Source organism: Oryctolagus cuniculus, chromosome 4 (genome assembly GCF_964237555.1).
Source record: "Oryctolagus cuniculus chromosome 4, mOryCun1.1, whole genome shotgun sequence".
Lineage (NCBI taxonomy): Eukaryota > Metazoa > Chordata > Mammalia > Lagomorpha > Leporidae > Oryctolagus > Oryctolagus cuniculus.
In genome coordinates this window covers 83,237,125-83,261,415 of record NC_091435.1, presented here as the reverse complement: position 1 = coordinate 83,261,415, position 24,291 = coordinate 83,237,125, and the positions used below count along the sequence as shown (strand labels likewise).

Genomic DNA, 24,291 nt, shown 5'->3' with positions numbered 1-24,291 from the left:
CATGGGAGACCAGGAGAAGCGCCTGGCTCCTGGCTTCAGATCAGCACAGCATGCCAGCCACAGTGGCCATTGGAAGGTGAACCAATGGTAAAGGATGACCTTTTTCTCTGTCTCTCTCACTGTCTACTCTGTCAAAAATTAAAAAAAAAAAAAAAAAAAAAATTAAAAAAAAAAAAAGAGGACCAGTCAGTAAGGCCTAGCTGATGAGACAGGAAGGAGATGGAGGGTACACAGCAACCATCAGTAGGAAATACCTAAAGTTTGAAGGGTATGGTGTTTTGCTTTGTTTTTTTTTTTTTTTCTTTTTTTTTTTTTTTCTTAAGAATTATTTATTTATTTTAAAGGCAGAGTTACAGAGAAGGAGAGGGAGAGAGATCTTCCACTTGCTGGTTCACTCCCCAGATGGCCACAACAGCCAGGACTGAGGTAGGCTGACGCTAGGAGCCAGGAGCTCCTTCCGGGTCTCCTATGTGGGTGCCTACGCCCAAGCACTTGATCCACCTTATGCTGCTATCCCAGGCATATTAGCAGGGCACTGGACCTGAAGTGGAGGAGCCTGGATTCGAATCAGTGCCCATACAGGATGCTGGTGCTGCAGGCCATGGCTTTTAAGCCACTGGGCCACATCACCAGACCCAAGGGGTTTGGTTTTCATGGTGTTTTTATTCCCATAATAAAAGTAGTACATGAGCAGATATATAAAAACCCCACATCAGAATAAACTAAAAAACAAGAAATATCCATAATTCCACTTTCCAGAGACAACTGTTTGTGGTATTTTCACGCTAGAAGTTACTAAGCAGGAAAATTATAAGAGTTGGGGAGAAAAAACTTAAATTAAGTCTCTCCTAATGTATTCATTCAAATATTTATTTAAGATTTATCAAAAAAAATGCCGGCACCGCAGCTCAATAGGCTAATCCTCCACCTTGCGGCGCTGGCACACTGGGTTCTAGTCCCGGTCGGGGCACCGGATTCTGTCCCGGTTGCCCCTCTTCCAGGCCAGCTCTCTGCTGTGGCCAGGGAGTGCAGTGGAGGATGGCCCAAGTGCTTGGGCCCTGCACCCCATGGGAGACCAGGAGAAGCACCTGGCTCCTGGTTTCGGATCAGCGCGATGCGCCGGCCGCGGCGGCCATTGGAGAGTGAACCAACAGCAAAAGGAAGACCTTTCTCTCTGTGTGTGTCTCTCTCTCTCTGTGTCCACTCTGCCTGTCAAAAAAAAAAAAAAAAAAAAAGATTTATCAAAAAATGTATCAGATACTAAAGATTTATCTTACTTTGAAGCTCACAGTAAGCAGAATATAGTTAAGAGATGACTGCTCTGCAATGAGATAACTTGCAGAGACCGATGGAATTCAGTAGTAAAGAGGAGCCAGGGGGCTGGCACTGTGGTGTAGCGAGTAAAGCCGCCACCAGCAGTGCCGGCATCCCATGTGGGTGCTGGTTAAAGTCTCAGCTGTTCCACTTCCTATCCAGCTCTCTACTGTGTCCTAGGAAAGCAGTAGAAGATAGCTCCAGCCCGTGGGCCACTGCAAGCCCTTGGGCCCCTGTGGGAGACAGAAAAGAAGCTCTTGGCTTCGGATCAGCACAGCTCCGGCCATTGCAGCCATCTGGGGAGTGAACCAGAGGATGGAAGACCTCTCTCTGCCTCTCCTTCTCTCTCTGTGTAACTCAAGTAAAATAAATAAATCTTTAAAAGAAAAAAAAAAAAAAAAAAAAAAGGAAGGAGCCTTAAAAAAAAAAAAAAAAAAAAGAGCCAGGATGGGGCCAGCACTATGTAGTGGCCTGCAGTGCTGGCATCCTCTGTGGGCGCCAGTTCAAAACCCAGCTGCTCCACTTCCAATCCAGCTCTCTGCTATGGCCTGGGAAAGGAGTAGAAGATGACCCAAGTCCTTGGGCCCCTGCAGCTGCATAGGAGACCCAGAAGTTCTTGGCTTCAGATCAGCCCAGCTTCAGCTGCTACAGCCATTTGGGGAGTGAACTAGCAGATGGAAGATCTTTCTCTGCCTCTGCCTCTCTGTTAACTCTGCTTTCAGATAAATAAATCTTAAAAAAAAAAAAAAAGAGAGAGAGAAGCCAGTTCTCCAGTTTCTGTGACAGTCTTAAGAACTGGCTTCCAAAGGATGAGAAGGAATTTGCCAGGCAGGGAAAGAAAGGAAGGTCTCTGTATACAGAGGAAACAGGGAGTGAGATTTTGTAATTCAAATGTGATCTTTTTTTTTTCTTTCTTCCTCTTGGCCACTACCCAACTGCTACAATAAAAAAAAAATGAAACAATGACCAAGCATGAAGGACATGGGAAGGCTCAGAAATTGTTTTAAAACTGCCTGTAAGGTAGGGAATGGGGAGAGAATAAGCAAGCCACAATGGCCAAAGATTACTGAAAAAGTATCAAGAAGAATGAGTTAAACACTGTGAAGTCTAGTTTCCCCTAAGTTTAGCTACAAATCCCAGACCCCCATTCAGAATAGGAAAATGGGATGGGAGAGGCAATAAATATTTGAGAAGTGTTCCATCTCACCAGATCACAAAAAAGATGAAAATCAGAGAGAACCATTTCCCTACTATCAAAATGGTAATCTACCAGTCTAAGATAAAACTGTAAGATGAAGGCCAAGTCTGATTACCTAAGTGGTTATCTAAGTTTCAAAGAATTGGACCTGTCCCAGGAAGAGCCCTACCAGCAGCACATGCAATAAATCAGGAAGGCACACAAATCATGCCATTCGGAATTCAGTTTCACAGAGAGAAACAGAAGCCACTGCCCTAGCCCAGACCTGCCACAGCAGAGGCATTTCCATGAGCCACTGGACATGAGACCAGGAGCATTCATCCCTCATAGCAATGCCCTGACAAGAGGATGCTACCAGGACCCCAGTGCAACCATCCAGGCAAGGACAACCCACAGTGTTTACAAATGCACATCAGATAATATATAACAGGTACTAGCAGGAAAAAATTCAACAGAAAGCAAAGCAGCACAGGGAAGAGGGATGGTTATCCTACATGCAAATGTGAAGCCTGCATTAGAAGTTAAACTACTTGAGGACACAGAACTAATTTCAAATGCTGTTTGGCAAACTCTGTGAAAGAGGCACAGGGAGAGAGAGACAGAGACAGAGACAAATCGATCTAAGATCAAATGAGAGTAATTTTTTTTTTTTTTTTGGACAGGCAGAGTTAGGGAGAGCGAGAGAGACAGAGAGAAAGGTCTTCCTTCCATTGGTTCACCCTCCAAATGGCAGCTATGGCCGGCCAGCTGTGCCGATCTGAAGCCAGGAGCCAGGCGCCTCCTACTGGTCTCCCATGCAGGTGCAGGAAACCAAGCACTTGGACCATCCTCCACTGCCTTCCCGGGCCACAGCAGAGAGCTGGACTGGAAGAGGAGCAACTGGGACAGAATCCGGCGCCCCAACCGGGAGTAGAACCCGGTGTGCCGGCACCGCAGGTGGAGGATTAGCCAAGTGAGCCACGGCACCGGCCAAAAGGAGAGTAATTTAAGAAGAAAAGGAAGCAGGATAAATTTTTAAGGATGCACATAAATTAAAATTACCAAAAAATTACAATAGTAGAAACAAAGTCAGCAATGGAGGCAAAAAAGAAAGTCAAATGAGTGATTAAAAACACAAACAACTGAGCAGCTCACATGGAGGAGAGAAAAGGTCCCTGAGCTAACCTAATTACAAACGTTTTCAAGGAAGAAAACAGAACAGCTGAAAAAAAGCAATAACCAAAGGTATTTTGGGAAGTGAAAAAAGAACCAAGTTGCAGATCATAAGGAACTAATGCTTCAGGCAACATTAGTAAACATGCACAGGACATGATCTGTCAAAATACCTCAATAAAAAGAAAAAAGAAAATTCTTACCACTGTCCAGGCATAGGAACAACGGGCCAGGTGGAGGTCGACAGGAAATAGCGTCGACAGACTTTCTGAGGGGCCTCCCACCACAGATTCTAGGTGAAAATGGATGCTAGCCCAGGCACAGGATAAATCAATTTAAATGTGAAACTGAATAAAGTTTAAATAATGTGTGTTAACACTGAATGTAATTATCAGGATAAAAGTCTTGAAACAAAATGAAGTTAAAAACATGAAGTACAAAAAAATGTGCTAACAATATTCTGAGTATGCTGGGCGGCGCACCCATCATGGAGCGGGAAGGGAGATAAGTGAGGGCGAGTTGAGAGAAAAAGCTACATTCTTCAGTACATGGAGAGTCGAAATAACTTTCTTTTTAAGATTAACAAATCATAAAATCTTACTTTTTTTCAATGTGTATTTAGACTTGAATTTACTTAAACTAGTATACATTTAAAAACAGGATTACATCCCAAATACCTGAGATAAAAGCAGGCATCAAATATAATTTATCAAGTAAAAACCAGAAAACACAGACAGATAACTGGATAAACAAAATGTGTGTATATAAATCTGTAACTACATCTATATATAGAAAATGAAAGAATTAAGTACCAATACATGCCACAACATGCATGGATCTTGAGAACATGCTACATGAAATAGACCATACAGACAAATAATGCACGCTTCTACTTTCATGAAATATCTAGAAGAGGCAGAAGGTAGATTGAGGGTAGTATACTGGGGTTCCTAACAAGGAGTCAAATTTTTAATAAGTACATAGTTTCAGGTGGGAAGAGCAAAATATTTCTAGACATGAATGGTGGTGATGGCTGCACAACAGTGTGCATATAATTACTGCGAAAGAACTGCATATTTAAAAATGGTTATGTTGGTAATTTTATGCTACATATATTCTATAACTTAAAAAATATAAAACAAAGCAGCAGCAATGAACAATTTAAAATATTAAATAACAGAAACATACCACAAAGTATTAGTTATGACAACAAACATAAATGCTTTCTTTAAGCATTAATTTTGGACTAAAACAAACTACATCAATATAAAAGAGACACAACAAAAGGAAAATGGCAAGGAAAACAAAGTTGAGTAATAACATATTACAAAGAAATAAAATACAGTCAGGAATTTAAAACAAGTAAAATGTAAGATGCAAAAATATTAAGTAGGACAATCATTGTTATTAATAAAGGTATAATCCATAATGAAGATCTTTAGTAGTATAAAACTTACATATGCACCAAATAATACTGCATCAAAAAAACAGAATAAAAATCACCAGAGCAAGAGAAAGAGGAGCCAAACCGCATACCAGGAGAAAATATTTGTAAAATAAATCTGTGATAAAAAGGACTATTACCCAAAATATACAAAGAACTCTTAAAACTCAACAACAGAACAACTTGATTAAAAATTAGGCAAAACTGGATGTTGCTGACATTTTGAGACAGAACCAACAGATGGGCCAACTCTGCTTGCCTTTCAAATAAATACAGTAAAATTTTATAACTGGGCAAAAGAGGGACAGGTGCTGTGGAACAGCAAATTAAGACACCACTCACAACACCACATCCCATGCTAGAGTGCAAGTTCAAGTTCTGCCTGCTTTGCTTCCAACCCAGCTTCCTGCTACTGTGTCCTGGGAAGCAGTAGATCATGGCTCAAGTGCTTGGCCCCTGCAGCCCATGCAGACCTGAGAGGAGTTCCAAGCTCCTGGCTCGGTGTGGCCCAGCCTTGGGTATTGCAGGCATTTGGGAAATGAACCAGTGGATAGAAGAAGACCTCTGCTTCTCTATCTGATTTTCAAACAGAATGAAAACAATTTTTTTTAAAAGAAAAGAACATTGAAAAATTAATGACTACAATTAATTAAAATAAGGAATACTGTCCCTACTAGGATTAATAAGGACTCAGGCTTATAATTAATGAGAGCTATTAGTAAGGAATAACAATTCAGGTAAGATAATATGAATCACTAAATTTAATTAACAGGTATATTTAATACGCTGTAGACTGCAAACAGAAAATGTTCTTGTTAAGTTCTTACAAAATAATTACAACATGGATTATGCTTTAAGTCACAAAAAAACCAATGGAAAAAAATACAGAGGTGAAAAGAACTGTCATAACTGTCTCATGTCAAAAATGAAATCAAAAGTAGAACTACCAACTATTTGGAAAGTACTAATTATAACACCATTCACATAAACTATATAGCGCTGCCAAAGCTGTTCTCAGAGGCAAATTAAGAGCATGAAATGCTTTTATTAAAAGAAAAAAAAAAGCTGGGGCCAGTGCGGTGGCATAGCGGGTAAAGCCGCCCACCTGCAGTGCTGACATCCTGGCTTCTCCACTTCCTTCCAGCTCTCTGCTTTGACCTGGGAAAGCAGCAGAAGACGGCCCAAGTCCTTGGGCCTCTGTACCCACATGGGAGACCCAAAGGAAGCTCCAGGCTCCTGGCTTCGGATCAGCACAACTCCCATTGTGGCCAACTGGGGAGTGAACCAGCGGATGGAAGACCTCTCTCTCCCTCTCTCTCTGCCTCTCTCTCTGTGTAACTCTTTCAAATAAAAAAAAAAAAAGAAAAAATTTCAATAAATTAGAAAAGGTATCACAAAAAACAACAACAACAACAACAACAAGAGAACCAAATAAAAAAGTAAAAATCAGCAATTCAGAAAATGGTAAATCATTTACATCAATAAATCTCAAAACTGGTTATTAAAGTCCATGAAGCAGGGGCAATTGTTTAGTGGTTGAGACATGGGTTAAGGGGCCGGCGCTGTGGCGTATCTGGTAAAGCTGCAGCTTGCAGTGCCGGCAGGCATCCCATATGGGCGCCAGCTCAAGTCCCGGCTGCTCCACTTTTCCCCTGGAAAAAGATGGTACAAGTGCTTGGGCCCCTGCACCCACACCACATGTATGATCTAGATGAAGTTCCTAGCTCCTGGCTTCAGCCTGGCCCAGCCCTGGCCTTTGTGGCCATTTGGGGAGTGAACCAGCAGAACCAGCAGATGGAAGCTCTCTCTCTCTGCCTCTACTTCTATCTGTAACTTTGCCTCTCAAATAAATAAATAAATCTTAAAAGACATAACTACCAGAGTACTTGGGTCAGATTCCCAGGCCCCCTCCCAGTTCAAGCTTCACCAATTCCAAGTTCCTCTACTGCAGTGATAGCTCAAGTAATTAGGTCCCTGCCACTCATGGACACCTGTTGAGTGCTTGGGTGCCTGCTTCTCATATATTTAGGAAGTGAACCAGCCCATGGGAGTACTCTCTGTCTCTTCCTTTCAAGTTAAAAGGAATAATAATAATAAAGTTATAACCAGAGATAAAGATTTATTCAAAGATAACCATAGTGCTATTTATATCTTTAAAATCAGAAATAATTTACAGTGAAACTGTAAAGGCACAATCCTAAAATACAATGTTAGCTCAATGTTAAAAATCAATTAAAAATATTTCTAAGAAGAACAAAGGAAGCATTCAAGATTTAATGTTAAATTTTAAAAATATGGTAACAAATTATTCAGAATGCCTTGTTCCTGCTTCATAAAAATTACCTATGTGGGGGCTGGTGTTTTGGCATACCGGCTAAAGTCACCATCCATGACATGGACAGCCCATGTGGAAGCCAGTTCAAGTCCCAGCTGCTCCACTTCCAATCTAGTTCCCTACTAATGGCCTGGAAAAGGCAGCAGAAGATGACACAAGTGGTTGGGTCCCTGCCACCCATATGGGAGACCCAGATGAAACTACTGGCTCTTGGCTTCAGCCTGGCCCAGCCCCAGTTGTTAGAGGCATTTGGGGAATAAACTAGCAGAATTGAAGCTCTGTTTCTCCCTCACTAACTCTGATTCTGAAATGAAGAAACAAATCTTTTTTTCTTTTTACTGGAATCTTAAAAAATGTTTATTATATTTATTTTCATCTATTTGAGAGGCAGAGTGACAGAGACAGAGCTATTCTCTACCTGCTAGTCCACTTCCCAAATGCCTGTACCAAATGCCAAAGCTAGGAGCCAGCAACTCCATCCTGATCTCCCCTGTGAGTAGCAGGGACTCACACTGCTATAAAACAAATCATTGCTACAGAAACAAATCTTTTTAAAAATTATGTATAAACAACATATAAAGAAGACAAAGCATTGGCAAGAGACATCCCAAAACACCAACAAGAGTTAGAGATAATGGAATAACATTTTTAAAAAAACTATTCTTTTCAAATATTTAATCAGGAAGATGGAGAAGATTGGGAATTACAAAAGGGATACTTTAGCAAGCAACTGGCTAATACTTCTACTACATCTGTGAATGTAACTTCTTATGCTTTAACAATTTGCTCTTTAGAATGCCTGAAATTTTGTCTCAATGCTTTATCCCACCTCTTACGTTCTTGTGTGTATTACAACACAAGACTGTTCACTCATTAGCCTATATAACTAAATAATCTCAAAATTAAAAGTGGGGTTTTTAAAAAAATTTACTTTCATCTACATGAAAGAGCATTAGAAAGACAGATCGTCCATTTGCTGGTTCATTCCCCCAAATGCCCATAGCAGCCAGGCTGGGCTAGGCTGAAGTCAGCAGTGGGGAACTCCATCAGGGTCTCCCAAGGGGGTGGCAGGGGCCTAAGCACTGGAGTTATCATCTGCTGCCTCCCAGGATGCTTTAGCAAAGGAGAGTAGCTGGGACATGAACTGCCACTCCGACATGGGATACAGGCATCCCAAGTGGAAGCTTAACCCACGGTGCTACAATGCAAGCCCCAGGAGCAGGAATTTTTTGAAGCACAGATTATACATTAACACATACTTTGTTCTTATGAAATAAATGCAAAAACCAAAGTAAACCCTATCTTTAGAGAACCTATTATTCACATGAAAAAATATTACCAAACATAAAAGCTTGATCAGAAAGATGTTAAGGAAACTTCAGTAAGGACAGCTGAAATGACTCTGTAGTGTGTGTATCTCACTTTTAATTAATATTACTAAATTCTTCCAGCTCCCTCTTTGATCGACTGGTTTCACATTACAAAAATTGAGAAATAATTCTTTTCCAGATGAGCAAAAAACAATTATAGATTATCATGTTAAGAGAATATAGTGGGGCTGGCACTATGGCGCAGTGGGTTGAAGCTCCAGCATCCCATATGGGCGCTGGTTGGAGAACTGGCTGCTCCACTTGTGATCCAGCTCTCTGCTATGGCCTGGGAAAGCAGTAGAAGATGGCCCAAGTGCTTGGGCCCCTGCACTCGACTGGGAGACCCAGAAGAAGCTCCGGGCTCCTGGCTCCTGGCTTCAGATCGGTGCAGCTCTGGCTGTTGCGGCCAACTGGGGAGTGAACCAGCTGATGGAAGACCTCTCTCTCTGTGTCTCTCTGTGTAACTGTGACTTTCAAACAAATCTTAAAAAAAAAAAAAAAAAAAGAGAGAGAGAGAGAAAAAGAGAGCGAGCGAGCATATAGAGTAAGATGATCTAAATCATAGTAAAAGGAAAGATTCCTGGGGCCAGCACTGTGGCTCAGCAGGTTAACGCCCTGGCCTGAAGCGCCAGCATCCATATGGGTGCCGGTTCGGGACCCAGCTGCTCCACTTTCGATCCAGCTCTCTGCTATGGCCTGGGAAAGCAATAGAAGATGGCCCCAGTGCTTGGGCCCCTGCACCCGCGTGGGAGACCTGGAAGAGGCTCCTGGCTTCAGATCAGCGCAGCTCTGACCGTTGCGGCCAGCTGGGGAGTGAACCAGTGGATCGAAGACCTCTCTCTCTCTCTGTGTAACTCTGACTTTCAAATAAATAAATCTTTAAAAAATTTTAAAAAAGGAAAGATTCCTTTAGAAAGCTACACCCAAAGGCTGAGATATGGGGATAGGCATTTGGCCTAGCACTTAAGACATCTGCATTCCATATCAGAGGGCCTGGGTTCCATCCCCTGCCCTGGCTCCTGACTCCAGCTTCCTGCTAAGGCAGACCCTAGTGGACAGCAGAGAAGGCTCAAGTAATTGGATTCCTATCACTCACATGGGAGACCTGGGTTGGGCCCAACCAATACCAGCCAATAAGGGTATGTGGGGTGTGAACTAGCAGACGGGAGCTCTAATTCTATCTCTCAAATAAATAAGAACTAGACACACACACACACACACACACACACACAGAACTGGGATTTGAAAAGATGAGAACAAATAAGGTGGCTGACAAGAACTAGGAGTCAAAGAGGGGCATCCCCTCCTTTCCAGATACGAGTTACAATAAAACCATTACAAGATTTCCTCTCTCAATCCACACCACTCTCAAACTTCTGAAATGTTTTAAGCCTATATTTCATTTTTACAGCAAAACTATATTTTAACTGTTATACCCCTCTCCCACAAAATATTCCAGAAAGATTAACATCAAAACACAGCAATTACTCAAAGTACAAAAAAACATGCAAGAATGTTTTCTATAAAGGTGGAACAGGAAAGATCTTTATACAGAAGGCAAAAGATTAATATCTATTATGTGTAAAAAGTTCCTACAACTCAACAAGGAAATAAAGATTGGTATAGGCTTTTTGGAAGGCAATTTAGCATCTACCAAAACTTAAAATGCACACTTACATACTCATGTACACAGAGATATAAAGAAATTCATCAAGGCTGTAGTTTTAACTTTCAAAGTTGAAAATAACATAAATGACCAAGAATAATTAAACAAATACCTTATAATACACTCCCTTACAACTGCTAAAAAAGATGAGGTATCACTATAAGTACTGCTATGAAAAATAATGACTAGATTTTTAGATTTTAAAGATTTATTTATTAGAGAGGCAGAGTTATTTATAGACAGAAAGGAAGAGATAGAGAGCTTCCATCTGCTGGTTCACTCTCCAAATGGCCGAGATGGTCGGAGCTGGGCCGATCAGAAGCCAGGAGCCAGCAGCTGTCCCAGGCCATCAGCAGGGAGGGAGCTGGACTGGATGAGGAGCAGCTGGGACTGGAGCTGGAGCCCATATGGGACGCCGGCACTGCAGGCGGAGGCTTAACCTACTAGGCCACAGCGCTGATGATTTTAAAATCATTGTGAAAACAATATGACATCCAACAGATGCTTATTTCTAATTTCACAAATAAAACTCTTAACAGTAGATAGTTAACTCTGAAAGGGCTTTTGAGAACAAACTCATCAAAACTCTAAAGACTTAAAGTCTTGAACACTGCCCAGTTTCAAGTTTTAATCAAAAGCAGAAAACTGGAGCCGGCACACTGGGTTAAGCGCCACCTGCAGTGCCAGCATCCCATAGCACCTACGCAAGTCCCAGCTGCTCCACTTCAGATTCAGCTTCCCGCCAAAGTGCCTGGGAAAGCAGCAGAAGATGGCCCAAGTATCTGGGCCCCTGCCACCCATGTAGGAGACCCCAGTGAAGCTCCTGGCTTTGGCCTGACCCAGCCCTGGCCGCTGCAACCAACTGGGAAGTAAACCAGCAGATGGAGTGTCTTTCAGAGCTCTCTTTCTCCCCTCCCCCTGCCTCATAACTCTTTCAAATAAATAAATAAATCTTAAAAAATTTTCAGCAAGAAATGTTATACTTGAATATTATTATAATAACCAATAATGGCACATTAGAGAGGAATTTAACAGTACCTACTTATTTTATCCCTGGCTACTTAAACAAGTACTCACTGTTTTAAAAACATATAACTGCAAGTTCACCCTTAGCTACGTGAACAATTTCTAAATTCACTCCTCCAAAAAGTTGAAAAGAAACACAAACTACAGTAAACCAAGTCTACTTGGAAACCTGTCTATCTCAGAGATTGGAGAACCCAACTCATTTATTTAGAAGATGAACACCAACTACATACTTACTTTACGAATTTGGGTTTGCAGGCTTAGTATTAAATGTCACAAAGTCCACAAGAATGGCTCTGAATGATAGTAAACCAGGACCCCAAGGCCCTAGGGGAAGTGAAATAATCCAGGAACTCTTAATAAAAATAACTGCTTAGAGAGAACTGGCAAAGAGGCTGACATTAACTGACTGAGTTTCATGCTTGAACCTTTCTACACCTTAATCCGTCTGGCCAACAAGACATTCCACTAAGTTAAGGCCAACTGATACTACCCAACGGTGACAGCACTGTAGCCGAGTAGTAAGCCATATTTTTCAGAGCCTGCTGAACAGAGAGCTAACAATGGACTAGTTAAGGGAAACACAAAATGTGCTGAAATGAGGTCAACCTCTTTCCCAAAAATCTGAACATCAGTCTAAGACCTACATACATTACAGGTCAGAAACATGAAGTTCAGTTTCCAAAATGTAAATACAAACCCGGGCGTTCCTAGCGAAATTGGTGACTAGGAAGGTTCAAAAGCTGAGGGTGAAAAAGTGAAAGGGCTTCGATCAGTATCCCCAACAGAAGCTGGGAAAGGCTTTTCCTTTCTGCACCGACACACACACACAGCCCTATAAGGGAGCGCTGGCGTTTTACAAATGCCACAGACCTGGCAAAGCCGACGAGTTTTAACTTGCTTCAGAAATTACTATCCACTGCCTTCATCCCGATCTAACCTCATTTGCTGTTACTCTCCTGGACAACCTTACAGCAGCACAACCCCCCGAACAGATTCGTGTCCGTTTCAATATCCTGCCTGCTTCTGAGAGCGGAAGAGTCACACACAGCAGGCGAAAAAACGTGACGTGCACAACCTTGATCCAAAACACAGCTCGTCCCGGTCTAATTTTAGGCTTGGCCGTTTTGACTGTCTCTACAAAGGTTGAAAAACACAGTAACTGCGGCTCATCTATAAAGAATTGAAATTATGCTGACGGAATTGTGTATTCCCTGAGGGGGAAGACATCTGCCCCCTCCCCCCACGGCCCGGGAGCTTCAGGTTCAGGGACGGGTGCGAGCTCGCGCCAGCTGACAATGGCAATTACTTGGCGCGCTCCAGCCTCGGGATGACTTTATCTTTCAAGAATTAGTCAAAAGGTTTGAGTTCACCGAGCAATTCGTGGCAGCGCGTGCGTGTGCGCGTTTCAAAGAAAGCCAAACATGGTGAAGAGCCGCTCTTCGCTTCACCTGAAAAGACGCAAACGTTCACGTCCTGGCCGGAGATCAAACAACTCTAACAAGGTCTGAGAGTCCCGGTCGTCGGCAGGGGCCCGCGACGCCCCTGGAAACGTGGGGTGCGGGAAAGCGGGCACAGACTGGAGCGGAGCGAAGAGTTAGGGGGCTCGAGACCACACTCCTGGGTAACAGACCCGCGACCAAAGGGGCTGAGAGTCACTAAGGCAGGAAAAGCCAAGGGACCTGCCCCGAGACGTCTGGTCCAGCACGAAAGCGAGCGGAGGCGGCGGCTGCAACGCGAGCGACGGCAACAGCGAGAGGGCTGGGTGCAGCCCGGGGTGCGCCACGCTCGGGGCAGGGTGGCTCCTGGAACGGCGAGGCTTCCCCAGCCCTGCAAGCTTCCCATTTCAGGCTACAGCCGGAGAAGAAAACACCCCTAGGGAGCAGACAATGAGCCACCGCCCCAGGAGCTGCGGTTCCCGGCTCGCAGGTGGCGGCTCCCCCGGCCCAGCTCAAGCAGGCAGGCAGCTCTGCAGTCCCGGGCCGCTCCCGCCGGCCAGGCCGCGGACATGGAAAGAGGAAGGAGAGCGGCGGCTCGCGCCCCGGGCCTGTCTGCACACTTACCCCAGGCGAGGAAAGGTCCCCGCCCCGGCGAGGCGCCTCCGTCCGAGCTCCCGGCGGGCTGCGGAGCCGCCCCGGGCAGGCGCGCGGCGCGCGGAAGAGAGGGGAGGGACGGGCGAGCGGGGCGGGAAGAGGAGCCCCGCGGGAGCGCAGCCGCTGCTACCGCTAGGCCGAGCGGCAGCGGAGCCCTGCGGGCGCCAGGGAGGGGAGGGGAGGGAGCCTTCGGCAATGGCGACGGCCCCGGCCGGAGGGGAAGCGGAACAACCGCCGCCGCTGCGCGTGGCCACAACCCTGGGGGAGGAAGACGGCGGGGAGCGGGGAGGGGCGGGGCCAACAGCCGCCCCTCCCCTCCCTCCTGCTGCTTCTCGGGCCGAGAGGAGCCGCGCCCCTCATTGGGCGCGCTCGCGCGGGGACTGCTGGGAGTTGTAGTTTAATGACGGGCACTGCTTTTAGAGGGTAGTCTTTGTATCAAGGGGGCCAGCCAGTCCCTCAGCATCAGTTCAGCATCGTCTCCGATCCGGTTTTGCCAACGGAAGATGCTGACGGACGAATGATGACACACAAATATGCTCCAGGCCATTTGTTTTCATCCATTTTTCTTCTTCTTTACCTACAAACTGTTATTTTGTGACTAAATTTAGTTCCACCTCTGTAAACTTAAGACCTCTGTATTTTATCCATACAGGAATTCATCGGTGTATTCACTGTTCTAAAAATATTTAACTATATATTGAGTGTTGCATACTGTTAGGCATCAGGGATACAGGGTGAACATGATTCACCCTGCCTTTGTGGAGCTTAGAAAAACAGAAACGCAAAAGTAGTGATGTTGCTATGAGATTACTTTGGAGAGGCAGCCAGAGGCTGCCTCTTTAAGGAGAGGACATTCAAGCTACGAACAGAAAGCAACATCCTTGAGAAACATCCCAGTGAAAGCATCACAGGGAGGAGGTGGTACAAACGGTGCCACTATGGTCAGTGAGGAAGGCCTGTGGAGCTGGAACTTAATGCAAGAAGGGCAGAGTATAAGAAAACACTGTGATAGACAAGATTCAGGTCATGAATTATCTCGAATACCAAGCTAAACAAGTTTGCACTATATTCCAAGAAGCCATTAAAGGGTTTTAAGCAAGAAATTGGAGTTATCTGGTTTATACTCAAAAATAACTAGAGTGCTACATAGAGCATGAAGTATAGAAATACAGAACTAGGGAGACAGTAATGATGACAGACACTAGATAGCAGTAGACATGAAGTGGGGTCAGGAGGTGGGCATTTGGCACAGCGGTCAAGATGAAAGTAAGGGTACTCAGGGTGCTGGGGTTTGAGTTCCAGCTCTGCTTCCAATTCCAGTTTCCCATTAATGCTAACCCTGGGAGGAAACAGGTGATAGTTCAAGGAACTGGGCCCCTGCCACTCATGTGGGAGACCCAGACTCAGACTCTGCCCAGCCCAGCCAAACACAACAATTGAGGATGGGAGATCACAATCTCCCCTCCAACTCACTTGCTCTCTGATAAAATAAATTTAAAAAAAAAGAAATGGAGAGAGGGAGGCAGATTGTGCTTATTTTCATATGTAGAGCATAAAAAACTCAACTGATACAGAGGTTATAGGAGAAAAGGAATCAAGGAGCAATGTGGCACGTTAGTGATCACCTGAAAAATGCTCCCAACATTGGGGCTGGAGCTGTGGCACATCTAGTTAAAGCCATAGCCTGCAGCACCAGCATCCCATATGGGCACTGGTTCAAGTCCCAGCTGCTTCACTTCTGACCCAACTCCCTGCTAATGTCCCTGGGAAAGCAGTGAAAAAACAGCCCAAGTCCTTGGGGCCCTGTACCCATGTGAGAGACCCAGAAGAAGCTCCTGGCTCCTGAGTTTGGCCTGGCTCATCCCAGCCTCAGTCACTGAGTCATTTGGAGTAAACCAGCAGGTGGAAGATGCCGCTCTGTCTCTCTCTCTGTAACTCTTTCTAATAAATAAATAAATCTTAAAAAATGCTCCCATTATTAAACACACAGGAACACTGGCTAAAATAGGACATCCCTTCAAATGTGTAACCAAGCTTGCATGAAAGAAGAGAGTGCCCTGGTAATAATACAAATTCCACACTTAACCTACTGAAGCAACAAGAAACCAGAGTGGGTAAGCAGGGCAGTGAAACCACAGCGGCTGAGGTCGAAGGAATTTGTTCATCTTAAAAATCTACGGGGTTTTAATGGCTGCACAAGACACAGAAGATCCAAGACAAGGTGTTGGACCTGTGTAAGAAGCTGGTACTATGATCCTGCATGGGGCTGGAAACTGAAAGGCATACCCTCCAGGAGCAGACTGGAAACACACAGAACATTTGTCTATTTTAGCCTGGACTAGGCAGAAAGACTTGGGAAAGAGAAAAATGTCTCTCTAGAATTAATAACCACAAATACTCCCTCACCAAGGTTTGAAAGTTCAAAGCTATAGTGCCTGCACTGTCCAGGAAACCTCAAGTCAAGAAAGTGGTCCCAGGCTAGTAGTGCTTGAGGGTCTGGAAGAAACAAATACAAATACTCACTGCACAGGTATGTCCTCAACTCCAGTCTCAAAGGATTCCACAGATAAACAGGATTTCCAAAGCAAAACATGAACCCCCAATATGTGAGTACAATACACCCAAAGAAACAAACCACCATAAATGAGTCAATAGAGACTATAGGGAATAAAGAAAACCATAAGGACTTTAGATGTTGCTATTACTGGTTAGAAAAGAGAAGTTCATGTAAATGTTAAAGAAAAGAAGACAGGAACTAGAAAATGGGACCAAGAAACAAGATACTATTTTTTTTTTAAATGACCATGTAGCTTTGAAAAGGAACCAAATAGAAAGACTAGAAATAAAGAATTTATACCAGAGCCAATGTTTGCACTTAATAGCAGATTACACACAACTGAAGAGAGTATTCATTATAAAGCAGAAACTACCGACAGCAGCTCAGAGACTCACATTGGATTTCTTTCATAAAACTCTGCAAGAGACATGCAGACAACCTGTAAAGGTCTACTGAAACCCTGATGAGGATTTCAGGAGAAAGAGAAAACAAAAGAGGCAGCATATGATGCAGTAATGGCCAAGAATCTTCCAGAATTTATTAATGACAAGAATCTTCTTTGGGGCCAGTGTTGCGGCATAGTGGGTAAAGCTACTTCCTGCAGTGCCGGCATCCCATATAGGTGCCAGTTTATGTCCCAGCTCCTCCACTTTCAATCCCCTGCTGATGGCCTAAGAAAAGCAGCGGAAGATGGCCCAAGTGTTTGGGTCTCTGACACCAACTTGGGAGACCTGGATGAATTTTTTGGCTTTGGCCTGGCCCAGCCCTGGCTGTTGCAGCCATCTGGGGAATGAATCAGTGAATGGAAGTTCCCTCTGTCTTCCTCCCCTCTGTAACTCTGTAACTTTCAAGAGCCCCCTGTAACTCTTTCAAAATAAATAAATCTTTTTTTAAAAAATACAAGAATCTTCAGATTCAGGAAGCAGACTGAACACCAAGCAGACTAAGTAAACGATATTTCAGGGGCCAGGGTTAGGGCACTGTGGGTAAAGCTGCTGCCTGTGACATCAGCATCTCATATGGGTGCCAGTTCGTGTAGGAGCTGCTCACTTATGATCCAGCTCCCTGATAAGGGCTTGGGAAAAGCAGCGAAAAATGGCCCAAATACTTGGGCCCCTTCTAAGCATGTGGGGAGACCAAGATAAAGTTCTTGGCTTCTGTCTTTGGTCTCCCTCTCTCGTAACTCTTTGAAATAAATACGTAATTTTTTTTTTAAAAAAAGATACTTCAAATACATCAAAGTAAAACGCAGATATCAGAAAGAAAAGACATTCCCTGCAAAGAAACAGCTACTAAATGGATAGCTGATTTCTCAAGAGCAACAACGGGTTAGCAATTGACAATGTAACAATATTTTCAAAGTACTGAAAGAAAATAACTGAACTTAGAACTATATACCTAGTGAAATTATCAGAGGAACAGAGTAAAGATAAGATCAAACAAAAACAGATGCTACCAACAGACACCTACTAGAAGAACTCTCTAAAAGATATGGTTCATTAGGAAAGTGATTCCAGAAGGAAACTCTTTAAGGCAAGAAAAACAGCTCAACAGCTAATGCCTCCCATCCTCTAACTGACCAGGACAATCCAGAAGAGGATATTTAGTTCCTGTCATTTCATTCTCTCACAGCCTACCAAACCCTACATTCAACTACCTTCTAGTTGCATATTTTATAAGTTTGGAGGGTAATACAAGTAGATGTTGTTCATTTCACCTTAATTTCTTTATCTCTGCTATCATTATCAATCAGCATCAATTATCAAAGTGTAGCTTTACATAAATAGAAAATCTGGCTGGAATCCTTAAATTCATATTGTGAAATCACTAGAGTGACAATAGATCTTTCCAAATTCCAAACACGTATCATTTTCCAAAAGTTCTAGCTAAATAAATTGTTGGACACACACACACACTCTGAGGCCCCACTACCACCCACATTTGAGGTAAGCTATTTCTCTGTTTTGGCATCCTAAAGAACTTAACACAATGCTTTAAGAAAAACAAACTGGAAGCAGTGTAAATATCAGAAAATAATGTCATAAAAACAGTATCCATTTTTTTTACCTTAAACAACAACAAAAAGACTATATACAGAACTACAAAACTGACTTAAAAAAATAAAGTGTTTATTCATTAAGTATCCAAAAAAAGATGACAAAGGAGGTCAAAACCAGAAATGCTATTACATCGAAAGCGATGGAGCAGGCGCTGTGGTGCCCTGGCCTGCAATGCTGGCATCCTATATGGGTGCCAGTTCGACTCCTGGCTACACCACTTCCAATCCAACTCCTTGCTAATATGCCTGGGAAAGCAGTAGAGGATGGCCCAAATCCCTGTGCTCCTGGCACCCATGTGGGAGACCTGGAAGAAGCTCCTAGCTCCTGGCTTCACATCAGCTCAGCTCTGGCCACTGCAGCCATTGGGAAGTGAACCAGCAGACTGAAGAGCTCACTTTCTCTCTCACTACCTCTCTCTGTAACTGTCATTCAAAAAAATAAAAAGTAAAAAAGTAAAGTGGCGGTCAGCACTGTGGTGTAGTAGATAGAGCCACAGCCTACAGTGCCGACATCCTCTATGGGCACTGGTTCAAGTCCTGGCTGCTCCACTTCCAATCCAGCTCTCTGCTATGGCCTGAGAAAGCAGTGGAAGACGGCCCAAGTCCTTGGGCCCCTGCACCCACGTGGGAGAACCAGAAGAAGCTCCTGGCTTCTGTCTTTGGATCAGTGCAGTTCCAGCAGTTGCGGCTAATTGGGGAGTGAACCAGCAGATGGAAGACCTCTCTCTCTCTCTCTCTCTCTGCTTCTCCTTCTCTCTGCGTGTAACTCTGACTTTCAAATAAATAAATGAATCTTAAAAAAAAAAAAAAAAAAAAGAACAGCATGATAATTTAAAAAAGTAAAGTGATGGGCCGGCGCTGTGGCTCACTTGGTTAATCCTCCACCTGCAGCGCCGGCATCCCATATGGGCGCCGGTTCTGGTCCCAGTTGCTCCTCTTCCAGTCCAGCTCTCTGCTGTGCCCCGGGAAGGCAGTGGAGGATAGTCCAGGTGCTTAGGCCCTGCACCCGCATGGGAGACTGGGAGGAGGAACCTGGCTCCTGGCTTTGGACTGGCACAGCATGCCGGCTGTGGCGGCCATTTGGGGGGTAAACCAACGGAAGGAAAACCTTCCTCTCTGTCTCTCTCTCTCTCTGTCTAACTCTGCTTGTCAAAGAAAAAAAAAAGTAAAGTGATGATATATACAACGATTTATTACAAAAGAGTCATATAAGGGGCTGGTGCTGTGGCACAGCAGGTTAAACCACTTCTGTGTGCTAGCATCCCACATGGGCAACAGTTCGAATCCCAGCTGCTCCACTTCCAATTCAGCTCCTTGCTAATGGCCTGGGAAAACAGTGGAGGATGACCCAAGTCCTGGAGCCCCTGCACCCACATGGAGCCCCAATGAGGCTCCTGGCTCCTGCCTTCAGCCTGGCCAGCCCTAGCCATTGTGGCCATTTGAGGAGAGAACCAGTGGATGGAAGATCTTTCCTTCTCCCTCTTTCTGTAACTCTTTCAAATAATAAATAAATAAGTAAATCTTAAAAAGAGTCATATCAAAGTTTTCTTTATTCACATCCACATTTTTATTATACTTCTGAATACCTGTGTAAATTAGTAAATGGCTAAACCATGTTCCAAGCCAATCTTAAATATTAATTTGAAAAGTTGTTTAAATTCTGATGAAACTTAGTTCTGATGAATAAAAGGAACACTGTTATATTATATATATGCATACCCACACACACTCTGAATAAGTTTGTTTTTTTTTTTTTTTTTTTTTTTTTTTTTTTTTTTTTTTTTGACAGGCAGAGTGGACAGTGAGAGAGAAAGAGAGAGAGAGAGAAAGGTCTTCCTTTTTTTGCTGTTGGTTCACCCTCCAATGGCCGCCACGGCCGGCACACCGCGCTGATCCGAAGCCAGGAGCCAGGTACTTATCCTGGTCTCCCAAGGGGTGCAGGGCCCAAGCACCTGGGCCATCCTCCACTGCACTCCCTGACCACAGCAGAGAGCTGGCCTGGAAGAGGGGCAACCGGGACAGAATCCGGCGCCCCGACCAGGACTAGAACCCGGTGTGCCGGCGCCGCAAGGCGGAGGATTAGCCTAGTGAGCCGTGGCGCCAGCCTGAATAAGTTTAATAGTACTATGTTCCACCACCTAACCATATTCCAAAACCTTGTGTCAATGTTACTAAATTTTAACAGGCTTTTATAAGCCCATTTTACTATTATTAATCCCATGGTGAAAGAAATGCTTGTAAAACATAGAATTATTTTATAAGGCCGGCGCCGCGGCTCAATAGGCTAATCCTCCACCTTGTGGCGCCACCACACCGGGTTCTAGTCCCGGTTGGGGTGCTGGATTCTGTCCCGGTTGCCCCTCTTCCAGGCCAGCTCTCTGCTGTGGCCAGGGAGTGCAGTGGAGGATGGCCCAGGTGCTTGGGCCCTGCACCCCATGGGAGACCAGGAGAAGCACCTGGCTCCAGCCTTCAGATCAGTGCGGTGCGCCGGCCACGGTACGCCGGCCAAGGCGGCCATTGGAGGGTGAACCAACGGCAAAGGAAGACCTTTCTCTCTGTCTCTCTCTCTCACTGTCCACTCTGCCTGTCAAAAAAAAAAAGAGAATTATTTTATAAAGAAAATACAAAACTGATATAAAACTAAACTGGGTTGAAATTTTAGTCAATATCGAGATCTAATGGGTTAGGTGTTTTGTGAACAGTTAGCATACTCACATCCCAAATCAGAGTATCCGAGTTTGAGTCCCCATTCTGCTTCTAATCCAGCTTCCTGCTAACACTTACAAGTTCCTGAGTCCCTGCTGCCTACATGAAGGACCAAGATGGAGTTCTGGGCTACTGGTTTTGGCTTGCCCAGCCCTGGCTATTATGAGCATTTGGGGAGTGAACCAACAGGTAGAAGACTTCTCTCTCTCTCTCTCTCTGTCATTCTTTCAAGTAAATAAAAACAACTAAAGCTTTTAAAAATCTCTAATAATATTTCGCTTCATGGCACTGGCTTGCCTTTTTCGATATTTAAGTCTCAAATATATTCTGAATAGAACTGATATGACTAGTTAAGCCATACAAGTCAAATTTTCCTAGGAAAGATTAATTCCCATAAAAACACCAAAATGTTTTAAAAAATTAAACAGATATTACACAATCATGTATCGAATCCCAATTCTCTATACAAGACAATGCCAATACACCCTAGTTGTTTTTCTTTTAGAAAGCTTTTATTCAATAAATGTAAATTTCAAAAGTACAATTTTTGGATTATAGCAGTTCTTCTCTCCATACCCACCCTGCCACTCACAAACGATCCTACCTCCTACTCCCTCTCCCATCCCATTCTTCATTAAGATTCATTTTTAATTATCTTTATATATAGAAAATCAACTCCATACTAAGTAAAGATTTCAACAGTTTGTACCAACACAGATACACAAAGTATAAAGTACTGTTTGAAGACTAGTTTTACTGTTAATTCTAATAGTACAACACATTAAGGACAGAGGTCCTACATATGGAGCAAGTGCACAGTGACTCCTGTAGTTGATTTAAAAATTGACACTCTTATTTATGACGACAGTGATCACCCAAGGCTCTTGTTATGAGCAGCCAAGGCTATGGAAACCTGGCTTCTGTTTTAAAACATGCTTCCCCTAGGGTTTTTTTTTTTTTCTTATTTAATTTATTTGAAAGGCAAAAAGACAGATAAGACAGAGATCCCCCATTCACCAAATGCCCCTAACAGCCAAGGACAGCCAGGCCAAAGCCAGGAGCCAAGAGCCAGGAATTCAATCTGAGTGTCCCACGGGGGTGGCAGGGTCCCAACTAGAGTCATGACTCTTCTCCTCTCCAGGCTACACATTAGTAAGGAGCTGGGACTAGCAGCAAAGCCAGGACTCAACCACAGCACTGTTATGGGATGAGGTCGTCCCAACACAGTCTTAACTGCTATAAACACTCACCTGGAAGTTTTATTTTTTAATTAGCCTACGGCACTTACTTTATTTTCTAATTTTTTCTCATGTATAACAGTAAATCAAGATCCTTTATTTAAAAGAAAATGTCACCTGGCATTTCCATTTTTTAAATAAATATAAAAATTAAGAAAATACAAGTATTCTCTTTAAAAACATGATTTTAATATTCCGACAAAATCAGTATGTGTACTAAAATCAGAACTAAAACACAATACTCAGTTTCATCAAGCTCTTTGCCAATTCATACGTTAAAAAGAAATGTAAAATTTTTAAAAATTAAGATGCTTTAACAGATAATCCATTTTGATATTGTTATTTCTTAGTGTCCTACTTCAATGATTTTTTTTGAAACTCTGGATGGTTTAATATTCTCATGAAATTAGTGTTTAAATAAACTTGACTTTCACCCCCATTATTTTGTTCTTATTTATAATTATTTTTTCAATTTTTAGGTTAAATTCAAAGGTTTATACTCACAAAACGAGACTAACTTATCTCTAATACATAAATAACTCATTTTCCTATCTTCAGTATAGATAAAGCCACAACTCACAAGTGGAAATATTAATTTAACAAAATGGGAGCTGGCCCTGTAACGCAGTAGGCTAAGCCTCCACCTATGGCACCAGCATCCCATTTGGGCACCAGTTCCCTACTCCTCTTCTGATCCTGCTCTTTGCTTAAGGCCCGGGAAAGCAGTAGAGGATGACCCAAGTGCTTTGGCCCCTGCACTCACATGGGAGACCTGGAAGAAGCTCCTAGCTCCTAGCTTTGGATTGGCTCAGTTCCAGCCATTGTGGCCATTTGGGCAATGACCAGAGGATAGAAGACCTATCCGTCTGTCTCTTCCTCACACTGTCTGTAGTTCTACCTCTCAAATAAACAAACAAAATCATTTTTAAAAATTAACAAAATGAAGTTTCCTCTTTTGGCTTTTGATGTTTGAAGTTTATCAAGGCTTTATACAGTAGATCACTAAATTTTGGAATTAACTGAGAATGATCCAAGATTTCAGTTAGTAAACATAATTTTAGACATAAAGACAAAAGCAAAAGTAATGAGTTAACTGTAGAACAACACCTCTAGTCACAAATGAGCAGGTCTTATTTAGTTTTATAGAAGGTATTTAACTGCATAAAACTTGAAGAGAAAAATGGCCGTATCTGAAAACGGCTATAAGGATCAGCACAGAACACAGGATTGTAATGAACAGAGTCACAAAACATACTAAAGAGGTATGAATGGTCAGTCCCACCGGAACCTGCAGAGTCACATTCTTATATACCTATGGAGAGAAACAGGGATGAGAAGTTAGAGACATTCCAAATGTACAATCTATGGTAAAACCATTTCTTAGATTCTTTAATTTCATTTTTCCCTTTCTTATTTCCTTTAAATATCTTTCAGCTAATTCTACAATACACATAATATTGTTCAAATGATCATTTCAGATCCAACAATTTATTTAAGTCACAAAATCAAACTTAATTCCTGTAATTATTTATAAATTCTCATCAGTTCTGACTTTTTCTGCTTTTTGGTAGAGTTGACTATCTTTTAAGAAGTTATAGCTCGGAGACAGTGCTGTGGCATAGCAGATAAAGCCGTCACCTGCAGTGCCAGCATCCCTTATGGGTGCCGGTTCAGGTCTCAGCTGCTCCATTTCCAATCCAGCTCTCTGCTATGGTCTGGAAAGCATAAGATGGCTCAAGTCCTTGAACCCTGCACTCAATGTGAGATCTGGAAGAAGCTCCTGGCTCCTTGCTCCTGGCTTCAGATCAGCCCAGCTCTGGTTGTTGTGGCCACGTGGGGAGAGAACCAGCAGATGGAATACCTCTCTCTCTCTCTCTCTCTCTTTCCCTCTGCCTCTCTGTAACTCTGCCTTTCAAATAAATAAATCCTTAAAAAAAGAAAGTTATAGCTCAATATCACTTCTATAGCCAGGAAATAAAAATATTTCCTCCATGTTTCACATTAGAATGCAGAAAATAATAAAACTATACATTCATTCCTATTTCGTGGTTTCTCTCCCTAAACAGTTTTCTAAAGCTTGCTATTCATAAATTGCACAACTGAATCTGTCCTTTACCACAGCTAGCAATGTGA

The 24,291-nt window shown here is 43.2% G+C and overlaps 2 protein-coding genes across 5 annotated transcripts in view; both read right to left on the bottom strand.

Annotated features, from left to right (window-relative positions):
• PAK2 (p21 (RAC1) activated kinase 2) overlaps positions 1-24,291 on the bottom strand; it is a 125,839-nt gene that overhangs the window by 92,708 nt on the left and 8,840 nt on the right. The window contains exon 2 of one of the 3 annotated variants that reach the window (XM_017346650.3): positions 23,414-23,470. The gene's annotated coding sequence lies outside the window, so the exon portion shown is untranslated. 3 annotated transcript variants of the gene reach the window in all.
• Positions 22,326-24,291, bottom strand: part of PIGX (phosphatidylinositol glycan anchor biosynthesis class X) — a 22,238-nt gene continuing 20,272 nt past the window's right edge. For both annotated transcript variants that reach the window (XM_070072308.1, XM_017347014.3), the window contains one exon: positions 22,326-23,470. In XM_070072308.1, coding sequence (XP_069928409.1) covers positions 23,312-23,470 — 159 coding nt within the window. In that variant the 3' untranslated portion in view covers positions 22,326-23,311. The remainder of the gene's footprint in view (positions 23,471-24,291) is intronic.